The sequence below is a fragment of the Vipera berus genome (assembly GCF_964194415.1).
Source record: "Vipera berus genome assembly, chromosome: 2".
Lineage (NCBI taxonomy): Eukaryota > Metazoa > Chordata > Lepidosauria > Squamata > Viperidae > Vipera > Vipera berus.
In genome coordinates, this window is record NC_138203.1 from 26,158,458 (window position 1) to 26,179,641 (window position 21,184).

Consider the following 21,184-nt stretch of genomic DNA (forward strand, 5'->3'; position numbering starts at 1 on the left):
GCATGTTGGTAATTGCAAACAAAACAAACTAGTTTGTAATGGAAGATGTAATAGGCTATAAATATTATGCAGGGAAAAAAACTACAAAAGGAGAGCCATCCTTAGCCATGAAGTATTTACTCTGACCCTACTTCCTTCGCCAGATTGTTGCTGTATAAGAAAACAGGAGGAGGGAGAAACAGAAAAAAGTGGGATAAAAATCTAACAAATAAGTGATGTACTGATTTTGAATACAATAAAAGAATAATTGATGTGAAAATAAAATCTTGTTGGAATGGATACTGCTCAAAGAATAATAGTAGATGGGCAGAAGAATTTGGAATAAGAGTAAGAAAATGAAAGAAAAATAAGTATAAACAAATTTGGTGGCATGGTAATTGGGGAACTTAATATGCATGTGTATGTAACCTTGTGTGAGTTTTAAAGGACGGCAATATTAAAATTCTGTGATTATATCTGGATTTATTGAATTTTATACAGAATGAACAGCTTTTCTTTAATGTTTGCATCTCTTTAATATGTGATGGATCATAGCATTAATCCTTCTAATGGCATTTGCACCTTTGGAATAGTTTTGCAATGAGTAACTTTATATGCAAGTTTCCATCAGAAGGAATGGCAATAGGGATACATTCAAGTACATCCAATATCTTTTATTTTGAGAATGAGAAATCTGCTCATTACACTTTTTTAACAAATGATGAGTTTAGAAACTTAGAATTAGTTCACAACAACAGTAATTGAAACAACTTTATGTGTAGGAAACTGGCTTATTAGAGACTCCAACTGCCAGTTCAAATAATATAATTCCATTAATTCTTTATTTAGTGTTTTTAGTTTTTAGGGGTTTTTAGTGTACAGGGTGAATTTAATACTTTTTAACTGGTTTTAACTTTTGTATGTTTTGATTTTTAATTCCCTGTAAACCGCCCTGAGTCCTCAGGGAAAGGGCGGTATACAAATGCAACTAAATAAATTTAATCTTTTCTTGCAGGGTCCATTGGCATTGGAGGTATTGATTTTGTCTTAAATTGCATCCTTGGGACACAATCGGAATCAAACAACTGGCAAGCATTACTTGGACGTCTTTGTCTTATAGATAGATTGCTGTTAGAATTTCCTGGTGAATTTTATCCCCACATTGTCAGTGGAGATATTTTACAAGTTGATGCTATCATTGACAGGTAATAATTTAGAAAAACGTGCTTTTAAAAAATTGCTCTTTAGTATCAAACTGCTAGCTGGTTTAGAAAGTCATGTTAAAATCTGCCTTTAAACTATTTTCTCTTGAAATGCTGATTATTTAAAAAGATATTTCAGAAAAATAAGTAGAAATTAACAGCTTTGTATTCATTTTTAGGTATAAGAAGCTGTTATCTCTACTGAGCTTTGCGCTGCAGTCAATTGACAACTCCCATTCGATGGTGGGCAAATTGTCCCGGAGAATATTTTTAAGTGCTGCCAGAATGGTTGCAAGAGTACCCCAAGTATTTGTAAAACTGTTAGAAATGTTGAGCATGACAAGCTCAATACATCATACAAGAATGCGTCGGCGATTGATGGCTATAGCAGATGAAATGGAAATTGCAGAAGCCATCCAGTTAGGCATGGAGCAAAGGCATTCTGGGGAATGCAGGCATGAATTTGCACAGCCTCCAGTTCCTGATAATTCTCCAGAGACGACGGAGAATACTACTCCAAATAACACAATTCAGTTCCCAGGTAAAAGTGGGAAAGGACTAGATAATAAAAAGCGAAGTGCTACACCGGAGGACATTTCTGACACAATGGCTGGTATTTCATTGGGGCTTCCTGTTTCATCAGGAACAACAGAACAACTAAAGCCAGCCATTCAGACAAAAAGCAGATCCCCTGGTCAATGCTTGAACTCTTCTCTCTCACCCGGTCATTCCCAAAATATATTCCCTATTTTGCCTTCCCCCTCTACCCCATCTGTACCTGCAGGAACTGATATTCCTAAACTCAGATCTCAGGGATTTGTTCCCTGTAAAATACCTTCAGCTTCTCCTCAAATGCAGCGGAAGCTCTCTCTCCAGATTCAAAGAAATTGTGCTGAACAAAAAGAATTGGAAAAGCTTTCCCCTGTTTTTACCCAGGCCAGGCCAGGCCTCTGTCATATACATAGGCCAAAGCCATCTCGACCTACACCGTGTGATGTGAATAAACAGGGGGGAACCTCCAAAAATAGCATGTCGCTTAATTTAAATGACATATCACCGTGTGATAGTAGTATTAGTACAGCTATACCAAGTGAAGAGACTGTTTTCACCCCGGTGGAAGAAAAACGTAGCCAACTGGATATTAATGCAGAACTCAGTTCTAGTATGGAAGACTTGCTTGAAGCTCCAGCCAGTGACGGAACTGTCACATTCAAGTCTGAAGTAGCTGTCTTGTCTCCTGAGCGTGCAGAAAATGATAACACATATAAAGATGATGTGAATCACAATCAGAAATGCAAGGAAAAGATGGAAGCTGAAGAAGAGGAAGCTTTAGCTATTGCCATGGCCATGTCAGCATCTCAGGATGCTCTCCCAATAGTTCCTCAGCTTCAAGTTGCAAATGGTGAAGATATCATAATTATTCAACAGGATGTGAGTATTTGGGGTTTTGCTATTTCTTATAGTTACTATTGCACAATGCATTTCTGATAGTATTTTAAAGGTAAATTGATTTTGTCTCTAGATAAAGTGTTGTTTGTAGTGACAGAGTAATCACGATGTGAGTGCAAGCCTTTGTGGAAATCACTGAGAGACTGCAGTAGAAAATGCAAAAAAAGTGGGAACATAGCTTTTTTACTTGCTTAGGATTGTTGCACTTTGGGACTGATTGTTGCACTTGATTGGGAGTAAAAAAGTAAATAAATGAATAAATAAATACCATTTATCTTTTATTTATATATAAATAAAAGATAAAAAAGGTAAAGGTAAAGGTTCCCCCGCACATGCGTGCTAGTCGTTTCCAACTCTAGGGGCTGGTGCTCATCTCTGTTTCAAAGTCGAAGAGCCAGCACTTGTCTAAGGACGTCTCCGTGGTCATGTGGCCGGCATGACTAGACGCCAAAGGCGCACGGAACGCTGTTATCTTCCCACTGTAGTGGTCCCTATTTTTCTACTTGCATTTTTATGTGCTTTCGAACTGCTCGGTTGGCAGAAGTTGGGACGAGTAACAGGCGCTCACTCTGTTATGCGGCACTTGGGATTTGACCTGCCAAACTGCCGACCTTCTGATCGACAGGCTCAGCATCCTAACCCACTGAGCCACCACATCCCTTCCAAATAAAAGATAGATGGTATTTATTTATTTATTTACTTTTTTACTCCCAATCAAGTGCAACAATCAGTCTCAAAGTACAACAATCCTAAGCAAGTAAAGCATCTGTAATAATAAATTATTCATATAACATAAATTCATAAATTATTCATAAATTATTCACAGTAAAAATTCCAAATAAATTAGTGTACAGAACCAACAGTAAAGGTCCTAATGTTCTTATTAAATTAGACTATATTTAAAATTGATCCTTTGTGATTAGATGGACAAAAATGTCAAATTCAGACTAAACATTTGGCTGACTGTGGGACCAACCATAATATTATACAATTTGTATGCCATCCAACTCTCAGCAACTCTAATTGTTCCACAAAACAAAACAAAATCTAGAGCAGACATGTCAAACACAAGGCCCGGGGGCCGGATCTGGCCCGTGAAGTGGTTTCATGTGGCCCACGAAGCCATCCTGGAAACAGTGAGGGAACGGCCCCCACTGCCTTGGCCCTGGCCCAGAGACCCTCCTTTTGCCAGAGACCCTCAGATCTGTCCCACTCCTGCCCAGGCCCCCATAGGCACCCTTGATGCCAACGATGTAGAGCTGGCCATGCCCACCCAGTAGGCCATACACACTCTAGCCACGCCCACCCAGTAGGCCACGCCCACCCTGTCCATACCTACCCGGCCCCTTGAGGGCAACCGCAATGCTGATGCGGCCCTCAATGAAATTGAGTTTGACACCCCTGATGTAGAGGAATTGTGGTGTGATTTTACAGCAAGTAGGACAAGGCAACTGCAAAGAATTGCCTCCTCTCCCCTGCCCCTCTGCCTGGCTTCAGTACTGGCCAACATGCCTCCTAATGAACATATTTCCTTCTCTTCCCTCCTTTGACTTCTCAGTCCTAGTGCAGCATATCCCATTCCTTGATCATCCCAGTATCGTCTCCTCTCAGCTGCAGCTCTTATCTATACCCCTATGTCAATCAGTACATAGTCCAAAATGCCCTAAATGTGCATGTTTTGGTTTGGGTTCACACCAAGCCAAAATAAACGTGTTATTCTGTGCAAAAATGAGTTGCACACTCCTACTATTTAACAGCCAAAAGTCAACGTATTTTCTATTAATTTGGCTACTTAAATAGTGCAGTCACTAAATCTGGGATTTATTTTTGGAGAGAATGAGAATCTTATGTCTATTTTGTTCATGTTACAGTGAAGCAGTATTTAATTTCTTGGCTATTATGATCTCTAGTCATTTTAAGGCACCCTGGCCCCAGTTAATAGAATGCAGATGTTTATGACCGAATGTATTATATTTTGTGAGAGAGACGAATGGTGTGAATTCTAAAATGTAGGATGATCATCTCATTTATCATAGATACTTATTGTGTTCCATTTTACCTGAAAGATGACTGCATATGTCAGGAAGGATAATGTTTTTAGCCCCTGGGGCACAGAACATTAGAGGCTGCCAGAGTTTATTTATAACCTTATTTATATCCACATATGTGTTTTTATAGGTGTATCCAACCAATCACAAATCACATCAGTTTTTAAATCACTGTATGGTTATCACCTTTATAGCCTTATAGCAGACTACTAGAATATAAATAGGCAACACTTCACCAGAACTTGCTGTCTGTTCAACTTGCTCACCCAGAGTCCCCTTTCTGAAAATATTCTCTAGGTGTGAAAGGCAGTGAATTAGAAGTTGTCCTTCATGTTAGCCCCAATCTTTGTACATTCAATAGCTATTCTGTAAATAAACAATTCAGAGCTGTTTTATTTCAATGTGGTTTTGTCCCCAGTGAATGATAATGCCTAGTATAATGAATTTACTTAGAGTTTTGTATTGCTGTTTATAGTTTGGCTTTGAATGCCTGCCATTGTACTTTGGGAATGGGGCAGGTTATAAAAAAATTAAGTATATATGTGAGAAAATCTGTAAACAGATCCTAAAATTTGGTTATTTTTTTCCTTTAAATTGTTGGGTATGGCAGGTCTCATTTGGACAACCTGTGAGCTTAGAGAAATGCTCGTGCTGTTTGTGTATTCTAAATAGAGGCTTCATATCTTTGTGTTAAGAATACATTAATCTTTTTTCCACCTGAATTTCAAAGGATTACATTGTTATATCTTTTATTTAATTTGCAGACACCAGAAACCCTGCCTGGGCATACCAAAGCGAAGCACCATTATAGGGAAGACGCTGAATGGCTTAAAGGTCAACAGATAGGCCTTGGAGCTTTTTCTTCTTGCTATCAAGCTCAGGATGTTGGCACTGGGACATTAATGGCCGTGAAACAGGTAAAAAAAATACTGTTGAATTTTTCCAAGCATTTGCTGAATGAATATTTGGAAAATAAAGTTAAGATGTGCAGAACAGGCACAAAAATACATAGAGGTATTTTATCATTAAAAGATAATTCTTTTCCTTCTGTGGATTTGTGAAATTCCTTTTCAAAAGTAATCATTCTAATTAAAAAAGATTGCATAATATAGTTTCTCCTTGGTCTTTTAAGATCATGGATAGTATCTGTTCTTTTTAGTACTGTTGAGGCATTTGAATATTAAAAATTAGGCTGGAAACTATTAGCTGAAAGACCAGAAAATATTGGATTTTGAGAAGAACTGAATAAAAGCCAACTTATTTCTGTGCTGTTTTACAAATTGTTGGATTTGGTGTTTACTTCACTAACAGGACCATCTCATGAGAAGCATACTGCCAGAATGCAGGCAGTCCTTAATGACTGCCATAATGTTTAATGGCTATTTGGAGTTAAGACTATCAAAAAAAATTTACAACCCATCCTCAAAATCAAGACTGCTACAACACCCTCCACCCCCACTGCAATCATGTAAATTGCATTTTGTGATGTTGCAACTGCCATGTATTGATGACTGGTTGTAGTGTCCCATGGTTACATGACCTAATTTGTGATCCTTTTTTGCCATTTTCTAAAAGAAAATGGCAAAAAACCACTCATTGGATGTGCTGGATTTGCTTAATGATTATACAAATTCCTTAACAAGTGCTGTGATTCATGTAATAACTATTGTAAAAATAATAATAAAATCAAATTAGATCACATGTTGATCCACTTAATGACTGCAATGATGTATAGCCAAAATTCCAGGCTCAGTTTTGGTCATAAGTCAAGGGCTACCTGTATTCTCATATCATAGTGCTACAAGAATTATTTTGATTCATTTTTCTCTTCCCTTCCCTTGCAGATCCCAGAAATATTTCTCCATTGTTCTTGATGTTCCCCTAATTATCAAAGTCTATACCAGTGTATTCTCCTCCTATCTAATTGTTGCACATGGGGGGGGAGAACCATAAGTAGGATATAGAATTGATTAATATTATCATCTTTTTGATTTGTTGGAAGCATGTGTTGAATTGAGTACTATATTTTTATGACTTTAAAATGGGATGCATAGCATGTTCAATGCCACTGCAATCAGTAATACTTAAGTTGGTTGGGCTTGAAGTCCCATTGATTTCAGTGGGTCTACTAAGTATGGATTCTATATACTTTTAGTATCACAATATACATTTTTTTCATTACATTCACCAAGAAGTGGTTTACCTAAGTACTGTGTATGGAATGTTTCTCTGTATGTAAAGAGCTACTTGGAGTTTCTCTAGGGAAAGAAGTATATACAATTTATTTGAATTTTGTCGCAATAAAATATTAATAACATCAGCAAAAATAGCAAGTATTCAGGATTGTCATATACATTTACAGTTGTACAACTTTTTCTAGTCCAAAAGTGGTATTCATTCTTTCAGTGACATTCAAAAAGTGATGAGTGGGACCAGGATAAAATTAAATATAATTTTAAAAAATTCCTTCAAATGATTGGAAACACCCGCGTTGTCATGTGACGTCGCGCAATGTATCGGGACTTTTTCCCCATTGCTGGCAATGGGGCAGGCGCGGTTTTGCCGTGATGCATCCAGCCTGCAGGCCGGCAGTTTGACATGCCTGCTCTAGGGGGACTTCATGTAATCCCCGGCTGCACATTCTGCATTCTGACCTAGTGATATCATACAGGATATCATTCTTTGAATCTTTTCCTTCAAATAGTTCAACATGGAATCTGATCTATTTACAACATGACAGTTGCTATTTTTCCTGCTTATAGAGCTGTTGAATCAAAAGCTGACATTTTTTATGAAACAGGTAACCTATGTCAGGAATACATCATCTGAGCAGGAAGAAGTGGTAGAAGCCCTGAGAGAAGAGATAAGAATGATGAGTCATTTGAATCACCCTAATATCATTCGAATGATGGGTGCTACATGTGAGAAAAGCAACTACAATCTCTTTATAGAATGGATGGCAGGTATGTATGCCAAAATGTATCTCTTAATAAATACCTACCACTCACAATTCTGTGGCACTAGAGTTACGTTTAGGGTTTGATCATTGAATTCTGAGTCTGTGTCAGCCCAATCAGATAGACCAGAGCAAGAATCAACTCTACAGGAAGGATAAAACTACTTTTATTGGGCGTGGCTACAATAATAGAATCTTGCAAATCTGATTGTGCTGTATCTCCTATTCTTATAAACGTGTGATATATGTGTGTTTGTCTGAGCCTCTTCCACATACTTTCTGGCTGCAAGCAAAATTAACCCCTTACATCAAAATTTACTGAAGCCATTTGTGGATAAAGCTTACACAGATGTATCAGAATGCTTCTACTTTTAGAGAAATAGATGTGTCCTAGTTGTCTAACAAATAATGCAAGTAAAAAATTATTGGAGTGCCCTGGAAATTTAATTAAAAAGGAGGTAATCATATGGTGGCAAATGTCCCTGTAGAACTGTCAATGGGCTGTGATTTCTTTGGCACCCATGTCACAATGCCAGTATCACATTTCATAGAGAATTTTTCTATATTTCTCTTCCAAAATAGCTCTGGGGAGAACATTAAATCAGGGTAAAGATAAGGCTGTTCTGAATTTGGGGACTGTGATATAAAAATGAAGTGAGCTTAGGTGCTAAAAATTAGCTATTTACAATTATATTATGAGAAGAAGCAGCATCTAAGATCTTTTACCTTAAAACTGATCTAGCTTGATCTGGTTCTAAAGTTAGGATGGAATCACTGGAAAAACCTTTCTGGCTCACTTTCTTTTGAGTAGCTGTTTTGCAAGAGGTTTTGAAGTTGTCTACCAATATTAATATGGCTCAGTCCACTCAGATTGTGGTGTAGTTTTAGCTTGTAAGTAAATATATTTATCCACAGATTGGATTCAAATTACTGCTTCCCTTTGAAGTTCTGCATCTGAAACATAGCAGGTCACTTCGAAAATGCCTCTTAGAAACTTTGTTTGAATTCTTTCTAATTATATGGTCCCAGCTATTGAATAGTAGTTGTGATCAGGCTTTAGCTACAAACTGTTTAATTCTAGGAGGGATAAACTCCTCTCTGGAAAAATATTAAGTCTGGATAGTTGATGCAGATCTCTGTTCATTATGGGATACATAATCCAGGTGGGATATAGTATCATTTGGAGAGAACAACAACCAGCTCATTATGCTATCCATGGAGATAAAAACAGACACCCAATTCCTCCATCACTCTTACTCGGGATCTGGGGGAAGAGCCTATTTCTAATTTATTCAATTTTTGTAGCCACCCATGTCAGTCCAATTGAGTAATCCTCATTTGAAGGTCTTTAAAATGGGGAATCATTCTTAAGGGGAAGCTATTTAGGAGGGCAGATGCTGTAAGAGAGAAGGCCCACTTCCTGTAACATTGATTGAAAGGGCCAGGAGCAAGCTGACTCGTACAGAATGGACAGAAATTAAGGCACCTCAAAATCTTGATGAGAATTTCTTAGTTTAATATTTACAACAAGAAACTATTTTATTTCCTTGCTTATAATGTTATACATTATTAAGTATACCTTAAATGAAAATTTATTTTTTGTTCTTATTTCTTTTAGGCTGGGTAAAACTATTACATGATTACTTTCCGCAATTGTTTGCCTCCCCTCTCAGGCCTTTAGTTATAATGCTCGTAATTCAGCATTTCTCAGTCTCAGTAGAATGACTTTTGGGGTTTAGGGAGTGGCAACCAGAGGAGAGGGAAGTAATTGTTACTGTAGACATATATGTTGATCCATCATTAAATAATTAACGTATATGAGCAGCAATGTGATGAATATTGAGTGTTGCAATCTGGAACAGTAAACATACAAGATGCATATATTTATTGAAGAAGAAGGCAATGTGCAAGAGAAATAGGCATCTTTAAAACCTCCAGGCTGACAAATGGGCAAAACAGTGCAGGTTAGGGCTATGTAGAGACTATCCCAGAAACACTGAGCACTAATATTAAACCAAGCACATGTTCAGGATATTTTGATGTAGCTATTTCAAAGGCTTTTTGTGTATATACATGTATAGATGCTTTTCATTATTATCAGTACTGGGGAGAGTTGTCTATGAATAGATACTCAAACAGGGGCAGTTGGGTAAAACTTTCGTAACAGTTGTGCCGAGAGTTTTTTTTTTTATTGAAAAGTTTTAACATACAGTTTATCTTTAACAATCCCCCCCTCCCCTCTCCCTCCCTCCCTACCCCTCCCCCCCCCGACTTCCCAGAGCTAAATACAAGGTATAGAAAAGAAAAACAATCATAAACAAGCATATGCTAACAACCATAAACTCTAAAATCCATCACTCTCTAGCTTATACAGGATAATACAAATCTTAATAATATTAAATATATATAGAAAAGGAAAAAAAAAGGAAATAAAGAAAGAGAAAGCGAAGGAAGACTTATTCAAATGCAACATGAAACTTCTTAACCCTATATTTGTTCTGGATGTACTCAACCCATTTTCGCCATTCCATAATATAACGTTCTTGCGAGTGATCTTTCAGATAAGCCGAGATCTTTGCCATCTCTGCCAGGTCGGAAACCTTTAAAGTCCATTCTTCTATAGTCGGCAGTTCCTGTTTCTTCCAATACTGACCTATTAAAAGTCTTGCTGCCGTGATTAAATTCAACATCAACTTAGTGTCCACAACCGTAGCATCCGTAATTATTCCCAGCAAGAAGAGTTGCGGACAGAACTTTATCCTTTGCTTGAAAATCTTCTGCATATTCCACCAAATTTTTATCCAAAAGGCCTTAACCTTTTTACAAGTCCACCATACATGAAAATATGTTGCATCTTCATCACCACACCTCCAACATTTTGGTTGATAGTTCGGATACATACTTGCAAGCTTTTTAGGATCTAAATGCCATCTATAAAACATTTTATAAAAGTTCTCTCTTAGATTTTGAGCTTGTGTAAATTTTACATTCCTCATCCAAATCTTTTCCCACGTGTCTATTGTAATAACTTCTTGAATATTTTGGGCCCATTTTATCATACAGTCCTTAACAAGCTCTGTTTCTGAATCAATCTCTATCAATGCAAGATATATCCGTTTAATATGTGCTGGACCCTGATTTCTGATTTGCTTTATCAGATTTTCATCAGTCATTGTAAAACCATTTTTCTGATCTTCTTTCCACCTGGCCCGTAGCTGAGTATATTGAAACCAATTCTGAACAATCTTCTCATCTCGCAAGACACTATATGGTTTCAAACACCAGATATTTCTTTCCAAGTTTAGAATCTCCTTATACGTAGTCACATCATGTTTGAAACCAGCATGTATATTTTCTATTGCGTGTTTTGGAATTGCCCACAATGGTATCTTGCAGTCTAGTTTATGTCTGTACTTCCTCCAAACTCTCAGCAATGCCTGTCTTAAAATATGCACTCTAAACACATTATCTACCTTCTTATCATACAACAAATATGCATGCCAACCAAACAACAAGTCGTGGCCCTCAAGATTTAATAATCTCTCTTGTGTCAAATTGATCCAATCACTTATACCTACTAACGCAGCAGCTTCATAATATAATTTAAAATTAGGCATTTTAAGACCACCTCTTTCACAAGTATCCTGCATAATCTTAAGTTTGACTCGTGGTCTTTTCCCTGCCCAAACAAATTTATTGATACCTCTCTGCCATTCCTCCAAATTAGAATCTTTCTTAAGAATCGGTATCATTTGAAATAGAAACAAGAATTTAGGCAGGACATTCATTTTCACTGCTGCAATTCTTCCCAGTAAAGACAATTGCAATTTTTCCCAACTCTCCATTTCTTTTTGGATTTTTCCCCATAATTTTTCATAATTATTTTTATATAATTTTGTATTAGAGGGCGACAAAAGCACCCCCAGATATTTGACCCTTTTGACAATCTCAAATCCAGTTAACCCTTCTAGAAGGGCCTTTTGCGATACTGTCATGTTTTTGGCCAAAATTTTAGTTTTTTGTACATTAACTTTAAATCCGGAAACCTTCCCATATTGCATTATTATCTCCATCAGGTCCACAACAGAGCTCTCAGGCTGGGTCACTGTAACAACCAGATCATCTGCAAACGCTCTCAATCTATAATCCTGATCTCTAATCCGTATACCCTTAATTCTTTCCGAATTTCGTATTTTTATCAATAATATCTCCAATGTTAACACAAATAACAAAGGCGATAGCGGGCACCCTTGCCTTGTACCCTTCTCAATACTACAAGCTTCAGTCAAGCTATTGTTAACTATTATTCGGGCAGTTTGTTTTTGATATAATGTTTATCTAAAACTTTTATCAAAAATTGCCAATTCAATTGATCAAAGGCTTTTTCAGCATCTAAAAAAATTAGCGCCACAGGGATCTGGTTGTTCCTTTCCAAAAATTCCAACACATCAACTATATGCCTCACGTTATTTTTCATTTGCCTACCACTAATAAACCCAGTTTGATCCCCATAAATCACCCGTTGCAGAACCCTCATCAATCTATTAGCCAACACCTTAGCAAATATCTTATAGTCTGTATTTAGTAGTGATATCGGTCTATAGTTTTTTACTTGAGTAGCATCTTGGTCTTCCTTCGGAATCAAAGAGATAAAAGCAGTTCTCCAAGATGGAGGCACCTTTCCCCCTCTCTGGATTGTCTGGAACAATTCCTTTAATGGTTTAACCATCTCTAATTGTAAATTTTTGTAGTAGGCCGCAGTCAGGCCATCTGTACCTGGCGCTTTGTCAACCTTCAACTCCTTAATTGCTGTAAATATTTCTTCTTCTGTAATCAATTGATTAATCTCCTCTTTTTGTACTTGCGTAAGAACCGGGATGCTAGCATTCTCCAAATACTCATCAATATCTTTTTCATTAATCTTCTCCTTAGCATATAATTTAGAATAAAAATCCACAAAGGCTTCCTTAATAAAGTCCTGTTGAAACACTACCTTCCCCTTATGTTCAATTTTGTCTATGTTAGAAGCCCTCTGCTTTTTCCTTAGTCTATAAGCTAGCCATCTACCTGGCTTATTAGCGTTGCAAAAAGTATTATGCCTGGCAAACCTCAAGTTGGTTGCCACTTGATCAGCCATTAATTTATCAAATTGCCCTCTTAATAGCTTGATAGCCTCCTTAGTCTTCACATCCACTGGATTCAAAGTCAAGGCCTTCTCTTTTTCCTTAATTTCAGTCTCCAATTCTTTCCTTCTAGCTTCCAAAGTACGTCTGCATTTATTATTCATATATATCAGCACCCCTCTCATATATGCCTTGCTAGCATCCCAAACCATGTCCATAGACGTATCCTTATTCATATTAATTTCAAAAAAATCCTTCATCCGTTGTTTACATTCTTCCACATTTTTCTGGTTTCTAAACAAGTTCTCATTTACGCGCCACGAGCGCCTATCTCTATTGTCCTTATTGATCTCTAACCATACTGGACTATGGTCAGAAATAGCTCTTGCACAGATCTTTACCTTCTTAATCCTAGAAAAAAAGTCATTAGTCAGCAAAATGAAGTCAATCCTAGAAAAAGATTGATGTCTATCAGAAAAAAAGGTATAATCCTTTTCATGCGGGTGTGTGTCACGCCAGATGTCTCGCAGTTCCAAATCATCCTTCATTTCAAAAAAAGACTTAGGCAGTCTGGCATGGCACGGAATACGCTTAAAAAAACCAGCTTTATCCATCTGTACGTCCAAAACGCCATTCCAATCCCCCATAAAAATAAACGATTTGTAATCCAACTGGGTAAGCTTTGTATGAAGTGAGCTAAAAAAATCAGCCTGTTGTTGTTGTTGATTAGGAGCATACAATCCAACTAAAAGCGTTTTTTTACCTTCTAACAACAAATCTATCATTACGTATCTTCCATGCTTATCTGCTTCAATTAAGTCCGCTGTTATAGCACTTTTAACATAAACAACCACTCCGTTTTTCTTGTTCATTGCAGAGGCAACAAATTGCGTACCCAATCTTGAATTCAGTAAAAACTTTTGGTCCATAGCCCTAATATGCGAGTTGTGCCGAGAGTTTTGAAGATTCTGCATCTATAATATTTCAAGGAAGGGTTTTTTGTGAAGATTAAAGGTTTATTGCCCCATTCTTAATAAGAAAATTGTTAATAACATATAAAGTATGTATACATTCTAACATTTCTCTTTCTCTGCATGTTAAAACAATCACATATAGATACAAGGAGCCAAAGAGAATTCATTAAAATTGCTAGAATTCCTTTCCTGCCCTTAGATCAAATTTTGTAACTGCTGTTTTCAAATAGTCAACCTAATTGGATAAAATATACTCCTATTTTTCAGGAGGATCTGTTGCTCATTTGTTGGGTAAATATGGACCCTTTAAAGAGTCTGTAGTTGCAAACTACACAGAACAATTGCTTCGTGGCCTGGCTTACCTTCATGAAAATCAGATCATTCACCGAGATGTCAAAGGTAAGGTCAATGTTACTATAGCTGTACATTTATACAATGGCCAGTCAGTGAGCCATCTAATGGGAATAATTATTTTTAATTCACTCATCACTGTCTAATTTCATTTTTTAAAATGTTGGTAAATGTTAACTTTCTACAATGTGTTTAGCTGTGTTGGTATCCTTGCTTGTGTAATGGTCAGTGCTTGTTTCTCTTCATCTTGGATTATGTTAAAAGCACTGGTTTTTGGAATATTTACATGATAATGAAGATATCCCAGTAGTTCTCAGGAGGAATTATGATTATCTTCAAAAATATTCTGTGATGTAGTACTGAAAGCACAAGATAAGTACGATTGTATGCTACCAGGGACAGTGCTAACTTCGCTTAGGCTTCTTCAAGCCTAATTGTTATATATTATTGTATGCATAATCATCTATAAGATAAATATTTATATATAAAAGACAAAAACAGAGCACTGATTTGCCATTCACAAATAGAGAGCTTGCTTAGAACTGAAAAAAAAGATTCATGTCATATTTTTAATATTTCAAGAGCTATTGGATACCTTTTTTAGTTTTAATGTTCTGTTTGTGTTCTGAAAACCATAAACCACTGATATATATATATATATTGTATTTAGTTGTTGCTTTCTTGTTATTTATTTTAATTCAAAAATCATAATAAAATTTGGGAACATCTTAGACATATGCAACAGCAATTTAAAAAGCCTCAAGTCTATAGCTATTCAAGTATCCAGATTCTTATTCTGTCCTTTGATTCTAATTTATTGTATAGTCCATTATTATTATGCTACATTTTATAGATATAATTCAATGTAGACTGCAGCATATACTTAAATTTACCCCAGAGTTTACTTTATTGAATAAAGAAAACTAGTTCATTTTTTTCATTTTCTACCACAAGTGTATTTGCATTTCTTTCATTACTTAATTGCATTTCTAATAATGCCAACAGGTGCCAACTTATTAATTGATAGCACAGGTCATAGGCTAAGAATTGCTGATTTTGGAGCTGCAGCTAGATTGGCATCAAAAGGAACTGGTGCTGGAGAATTTCAAGGACAGTTATTGGGGACTATTGCATTTATGGCACCAGAGGTAAGATTTCATCTTGGGAAAAGGGATATTAATACCTTTTAACTTAACCTTTAGTTGCTGTACTACTATAAAATGGCGTCCTATGCAATACTGTTGAAAAATGCTTATACCTTTACTCTGTTTTACTTTAAAAGTTTATTTAATACCATAAAACACTAATTAGGGATGACACATGAATATGAGAAGAGCCCTACTTGATCAAGCCAAAAGTTTGTCAAATCCAATTGCATGATTCTCATAGAGGCCAACCAACCACCTATTTCAAAGAAACTCACAAGAACAGATTGAAATAGTTCCCATTTTTGGCCTCTCAATATTCAGAGTTTGATTGACTTTGAATAATATAATGTCTATTCATCACCTAAGGCAGAGGTGGAGAATATAGCTGGCTCAGGAACTCTGGGAATTGAAGTCCACAATCATAAAAGGGCCATAGTTCCCACCCTTGACCTAAGCATCAGGACATCATCTAAAGACATATGCATAATTTGTAGGGCAATCAGCCATAATCATACCCTTCCTCAGTTTTTTTCTTAACTGGAAATAGTTAATGAGCTTGTCACCATAGTAATAGGAAATGGTGACCCAAATCACGAGATTACATCTACATTTTCAGTCATTTATATGATACCTTCTATGTAGGTAGAAGGTTCTTTCATTGTTAATTTGAAAAGCATCTTCCCTATTTACAATATTAGTGGACCAGCTTGATTTGTGATGATATGTGAACTATCCTTTAAGTCAGCAGTGCTGTCATGTTTTAAGAAACTTTGTTCTGGAAATAGATAGCAAAATACCTTGACTTGTCTGTCCTAATAGCACTGGCATTTTGCTTCTTCGCTGTCAAGCAGAGTTCATGTCAGACAGCTGCTCTTAACAAAGAATTGCTAAAAATACATAAATGATTAATGCACTTTGGGAACCACGTCTTCCATTTCCATGTTCTCTTCAAAGAAAGCTAATGGGGCCACTGGTCTTACAGGAACAAGTATTTAATTTTCATGGGATTTCCAAAGTATAGCAAAAGATGAAGACAGACTATAAAGTTGACATTTATACTCTGATCTAGAATTTGCAAGTGCTAATTGTAAAAGTAATATTTTCAGGAACAGTGTTTTATGGATACTGAAATAAAGCAATTTCTTGTGACGTTTTATGATGGCATCCTACTGCTATTTTAGGTTAATCTCATAATAAAGTATTTTACACTGTTGTTGTTTTAAAAAAGGTGCCCTGTTGATGAATCAAAGTAATCTCATTTGTTTTTTTTCCTCTTAAGGTGTTGAGAGGCCAACAGTATGGCAGGAGCTGCGATGTGTGGAGTGTTGGCTGTGCTGTTATAGAAATGGCTTGCGCTAAGCCTCCCTGGAACGCAGAGAAACATTCCAATCATCTTGCTTTGATATTTAAGGTAAAATGATCCATAAGAGAAAATGTGTAAAGCCTGTATTTGAGGAAATGCACTGAGAACTTCTTCCATTCAAAGGCCACTGACATTCCCAAGAGTGCAGTGTAAATTTGTCATTAGAACTTGAGAGGAAAAGAATTTGCAGTAGATAGCTGGATTAGGCTAAATGATAATCATGCACATAAACTAAAAGATGTGAACAACATATATCTCTTGTATTTTGAAAGCACTCTCTCAGTTTGAGAAATATTTTCTGTATTAGCCATATTATATGCAATATATCCCAATTTGTTATTTCATTTTCAAAGGGATATAAATAAATTCCAGTGGTTTAAAAATAGCAGTTAAAAAAACAGAGCAAATACGTTTTCCTTCTTTCTTGCCTATTGTGTCTTAGGGATTAATTACTGAACAGTTGCAAAATATGCATATATATCCTTTACCATGGACACATATATTTATAGTGTCAATATATAGTCTATTCTCATTATTCTCAGTGTTGTTGTTAGCTGCGAAGTCGTGTCCAACCCATCGCGACCCTATGGACAACGTTCCTCCAGGCCTTCCTGTCCTCTACCATCTTCTGGAGTCCATTTAAGCTCACGCCTACTGCTTCAGTGACTCCATCCAGCCACCTCATACTCTGTCGTCCCCTTCTTCTATTGCCCTCAATCTTTCCCAGCATTAGGTTCTTCTCCAGTGAGTCCTTCCTTCTCATTAGGTGGCCAAAGTATTTGAGTTTTAGCTTCAGGATCTGGCCTTCTAAAGAGCAGTCAGGGTTGATCTCCTCTAGGACTGACCGGTTTGATCACCTTGCAGTCCAAGGGACTCGCAGGAGTCTTCTCCAGCACCATAGTTCAAAGGCCTCAATTCTTTGGCGCTCAGCCTTTTTTATGTTCCAACTTTCACTGCCATACATTGCAACTGGGAAGACCATAGCCTTGTCTATACGCACTTTTGTTGACAGGGTGATGTCTCTGCTTTTTAGTGTACTGTTATTCTCAGTAGTTCTGTTCTATAAATTGCTGCAGACACTGAAGTTGTGAATACTGAAACCTCAGCTGGGAATGTGTGTGTAGAGTGACTTAATTTTTACTGTTTTGCATGTCCACAAATGATTGCAAAAGACTATAACTATTGATTTTGTGGTTACAAATAAATTTTAGCAAGTAGGTGAATTCATAAATATGGAATCTGCAAATAATGAGAATCACCTGTAATAAACTTAATGTGTGCATTGTCAGCAGTGCAAATACTAAAATAAAATAAATAAATTTATTTATTTAAATACTAAGATGCTTTGCAGTATATAATCTGTTGTTTTGGGCTTTTTGTGTAATTATTATTTTCTGTTTTAATTATAGATTGCTAGTGCAACTACAGCTCCAACAATCCCATTGCATTTGTCTCCAGGCTTAAGGGATGTGGCACTTCGATGTTTGGAGTTACAACCTCAGGACAGACCTCCAGCAAGGGAGTTGTTAAAACACCCTGTCTTTCGCACTATGTGGTAGTTGTAGAAAACTGGGGGTACATTGAACTTAATGCTACTGAAAATATAAAGTGCTGATCTTCCTGTGCAGGTTTGCATAGCAATGTGTATTAATTGCTCTGCTGGCCTTAATTATATGTTTTGAGGACTTGAGGTCAGTAGAGGACCTATACGTATGTGACTGACAAATCGAGATCTTGACATAAGTTCAATCTGTAACATTTCACAAATTGTGCAGAAATATGTAAACTGTGCCTTTCTCAAAGATATGCCTGTTCACGAACAGAGAAGCAATTCCTCCTTTAGATCTGCATGATTATTTAGTGGAAAATGTGATTTTTTTACAAAAACTTTATTTTAAAACATTTTTTCAGTGATATAAGCAGTTGAGTGGTTAAAGAGCCATTTTAAAATGCATCACTATTTTTTTTCAGAACATGCAAATTTCAACAATCCATTTTAAAGAAAGTTCATGTCTGCATTATGGTGAAGCTTGTTCTTTACGTGGAAAAAGAAAATTGGATAGTTTTAAACATCACTTTTGCCTACTTTAGAATCACTAAGTATGGCAGTTGTGGTTGTCCTTTGGAAGTTACCACTCTGTACTTTCATTTTATATTTTCTTCACATTCAGGGAAAAATGTTTTTAAAAGAAACACAAATAACTAGAATTAAATTCAAGCTAAATATTGCTGGACAACTTACTGTAAAAGACTATGGTTAAAATTGGTTTGAAATCTGCAATAAAATGCTACTCTTGAGTCAGTGTTTTTAACAAGATGTGTTATTGAGGTAGGAGTGCACAGGTTTTTTGAATAACAGAACTTCATAGCCAAGGATCAAGTGAATGTTCTGTTTTGAAGCCCTTTTTAATATCACAGCTCATGGTAAAATTGTGGTAGAAAGGAGTACTGTGTCATACTGCCTTCTGATACTCAACTTCTAGTATAGTCAGCTGAAGCTTTAAATTCAGCCTTACTCTTAGCATTGCATTATGTTTGCTGTTTTTCCTGCTATTTTCCTTATGCCATTTGTCATCTTTTTACTGAGGCTGTGCTCTGATTTGGCATGAACCAATTCAGATAAGGAGAAATATTTTTTTATTTATTTTTATTACATTTATATCCCGCCCTTCTCCGAAGACTCAGGGCGGCTTACAAGCTTAGCAGTAGCCTTCATTCTATGTATATGCCTGCTTGTTAGGGCTTTTGCCCCCCCCAAGCGGCATTATTACAAAGTCAGCTTATTGCCCCCAACAATCTGGGTCCTCATTTTACCTACCTTGGAAGGATGGAAGGCTGAGTCAACCTTGAGCCTGGTGGGATGCGAACCTGCAATAATTGCAGGCAGCTGGTGTTACTTAAGGAGGCATTAGCCCACTGCTCCACCAAGGCTCTATACCTCATGGGTACTTGAAACCCCAGAAGCAATTTCTGTGAATTGTGACTTTATCCCCACATTAACAGCCTTTCCTGAAAATAGCATCCTATTTTGATTTTTTAAAAAAAAAAAACAACGAAAAACAGGAGAAGACACTGTTGCTTTATTTAGGTGTTTTCCCTTAATAACAAATGGAGAGATTGGGAATGAGTCAGTGGGCATGACATCAGAGCAATACAGGAGACAACTTGTCTCACAACAAGCTGACCGTGTGGCCTTGATGCATGATCCTTGCACAGCCCCATCATTTACAATTTGGATTATGGCAGGGTAGAAGTACGAAAAATAGTTGATAATTAAGTTATTGGGAACTATTTTTTAAAATGGAAAATAGCCATTTAAAAATTTGTGTTTCAATTTTTACAGAATGAAATAGCCTTGAAGAAATATTTTGCACCAAGGATGCAGAGCATTTTTTTTAACAATGTGTCGTTGATGATTTCAATGGCAGTTTTTAAAATTCTGATGAATGGGATATTGAAGGAAAATGGCAGCTCTTTTACTTTCTGGCAATTTTTTTTTGAAGTAAAGTTTTGATTGTGTTTAATCAACTTTTGTTATAATAACTGTTCCAATTTTAACTCTTCAGAAGCCAGTTGAAATATTGATCAGAAATTGGTTATGATCAAAGGCTCAGGACAAACTTGATAAGCTATAATACTGTACAATTTAGGCAATGTACAATTTTTAAAAATTGGAAACAAAGGTAATGGAGGTTTACACAATGACCATGCTAAAGTTAATCAAGAGCAATGTCATTAAAGGTGGATGTGTATTTCTTCTTGAAATGTTACATTCCTTTGCTTTTTTTGTTGTTAATGGGAGATTTTGAAGAGTTAAAAAAAATCTAAATGTGAAGTTTTGTAGCTTTGTTTGTATTTGACTTGTTTCTTGACAATGTAGAATTTGTCATTATTCCAATCATATTGTTTTTAAGTCTCTTCTGTGCAAGCTTTAAAGGATGCACTCTTGCCAATTCATGTACTGGAAGATTGCTTGTCAGATAAATACCACTTTGTCAATTATATAAACTGACGAACCTCAGCTAATCAGTATTATCCTTGTAGATCATCATGTCTTTCACATATCAAACTTGGACTGCCTCTTCTTTGAGTTTGTTTGCATTTTCCTCTGCTTGCTGGTAATTGTGTTTTTAAATGCAGATGTGATGTAATCTTATTTTCTTTGGATCAAAGCTGGACTGAAAATTGTATTATGTAATTATTTTTGTGCTCTTAATGTTATTTGGTACCTAAGTTGTAAATAACGTCTACTGCTGTTTATTCCAGTTTCTACTACCTCAGGTATCCTATAGATTTTCTTCTACCAAAGTTCACTTTCACATTGAAATTATATTTGCTATGTGACTGATTCCTAAGAGTTCCAGGGCTTAAGGGCTAACTTCTTAGCACCTTACTGTGCAAGTAAATTTTAAAGATCTCTGGGTTAAGAAAATTTGGCTTCATTATATTCTTTGTTATTTTAAATATATCAAGATATTTTAATTAAAAGTTTTTACCCCTTTGAACCAATTTTATAGTATAATTTGTACCTATTTTGGTGTTTTTGTCTTTATAGTAAATAAAAGATTTTGGACAAAACTTGTCCTTTTTT

General features: G+C 36.3%; 1 protein-coding gene across 1 annotated transcript in view; it reads left to right on the forward strand.

The window, feature by feature from the left end:
• MAP3K1 (mitogen-activated protein kinase kinase kinase 1) overlaps positions 1 to 21,184 on the forward strand; it is an 80,652-nt gene extending 59,468 nt beyond the window's left edge. The window contains exons 13-20 of the mRNA XM_081320815.1: positions 995 to 1,184; positions 1,361 to 2,612; positions 5,443 to 5,595; positions 7,479 to 7,641; positions 13,999 to 14,130; positions 15,088 to 15,230; positions 16,510 to 16,641; positions 18,003 to 21,184. Coding sequence (XP_081176941.1) covers positions 995 to 1,184; positions 1,361 to 2,612; positions 5,443 to 5,595; positions 7,479 to 7,641; positions 13,999 to 14,130; positions 15,088 to 15,230; positions 16,510 to 16,641; positions 18,003 to 18,152 — 2,315 coding nt within the window. The 3' untranslated portion in view covers positions 18,153 to 21,184. The remainder of the gene's footprint in view (positions 1 to 994; positions 1,185 to 1,360; positions 2,613 to 5,442; positions 5,596 to 7,478; positions 7,642 to 13,998; positions 14,131 to 15,087; positions 15,231 to 16,509; positions 16,642 to 18,002) is intronic.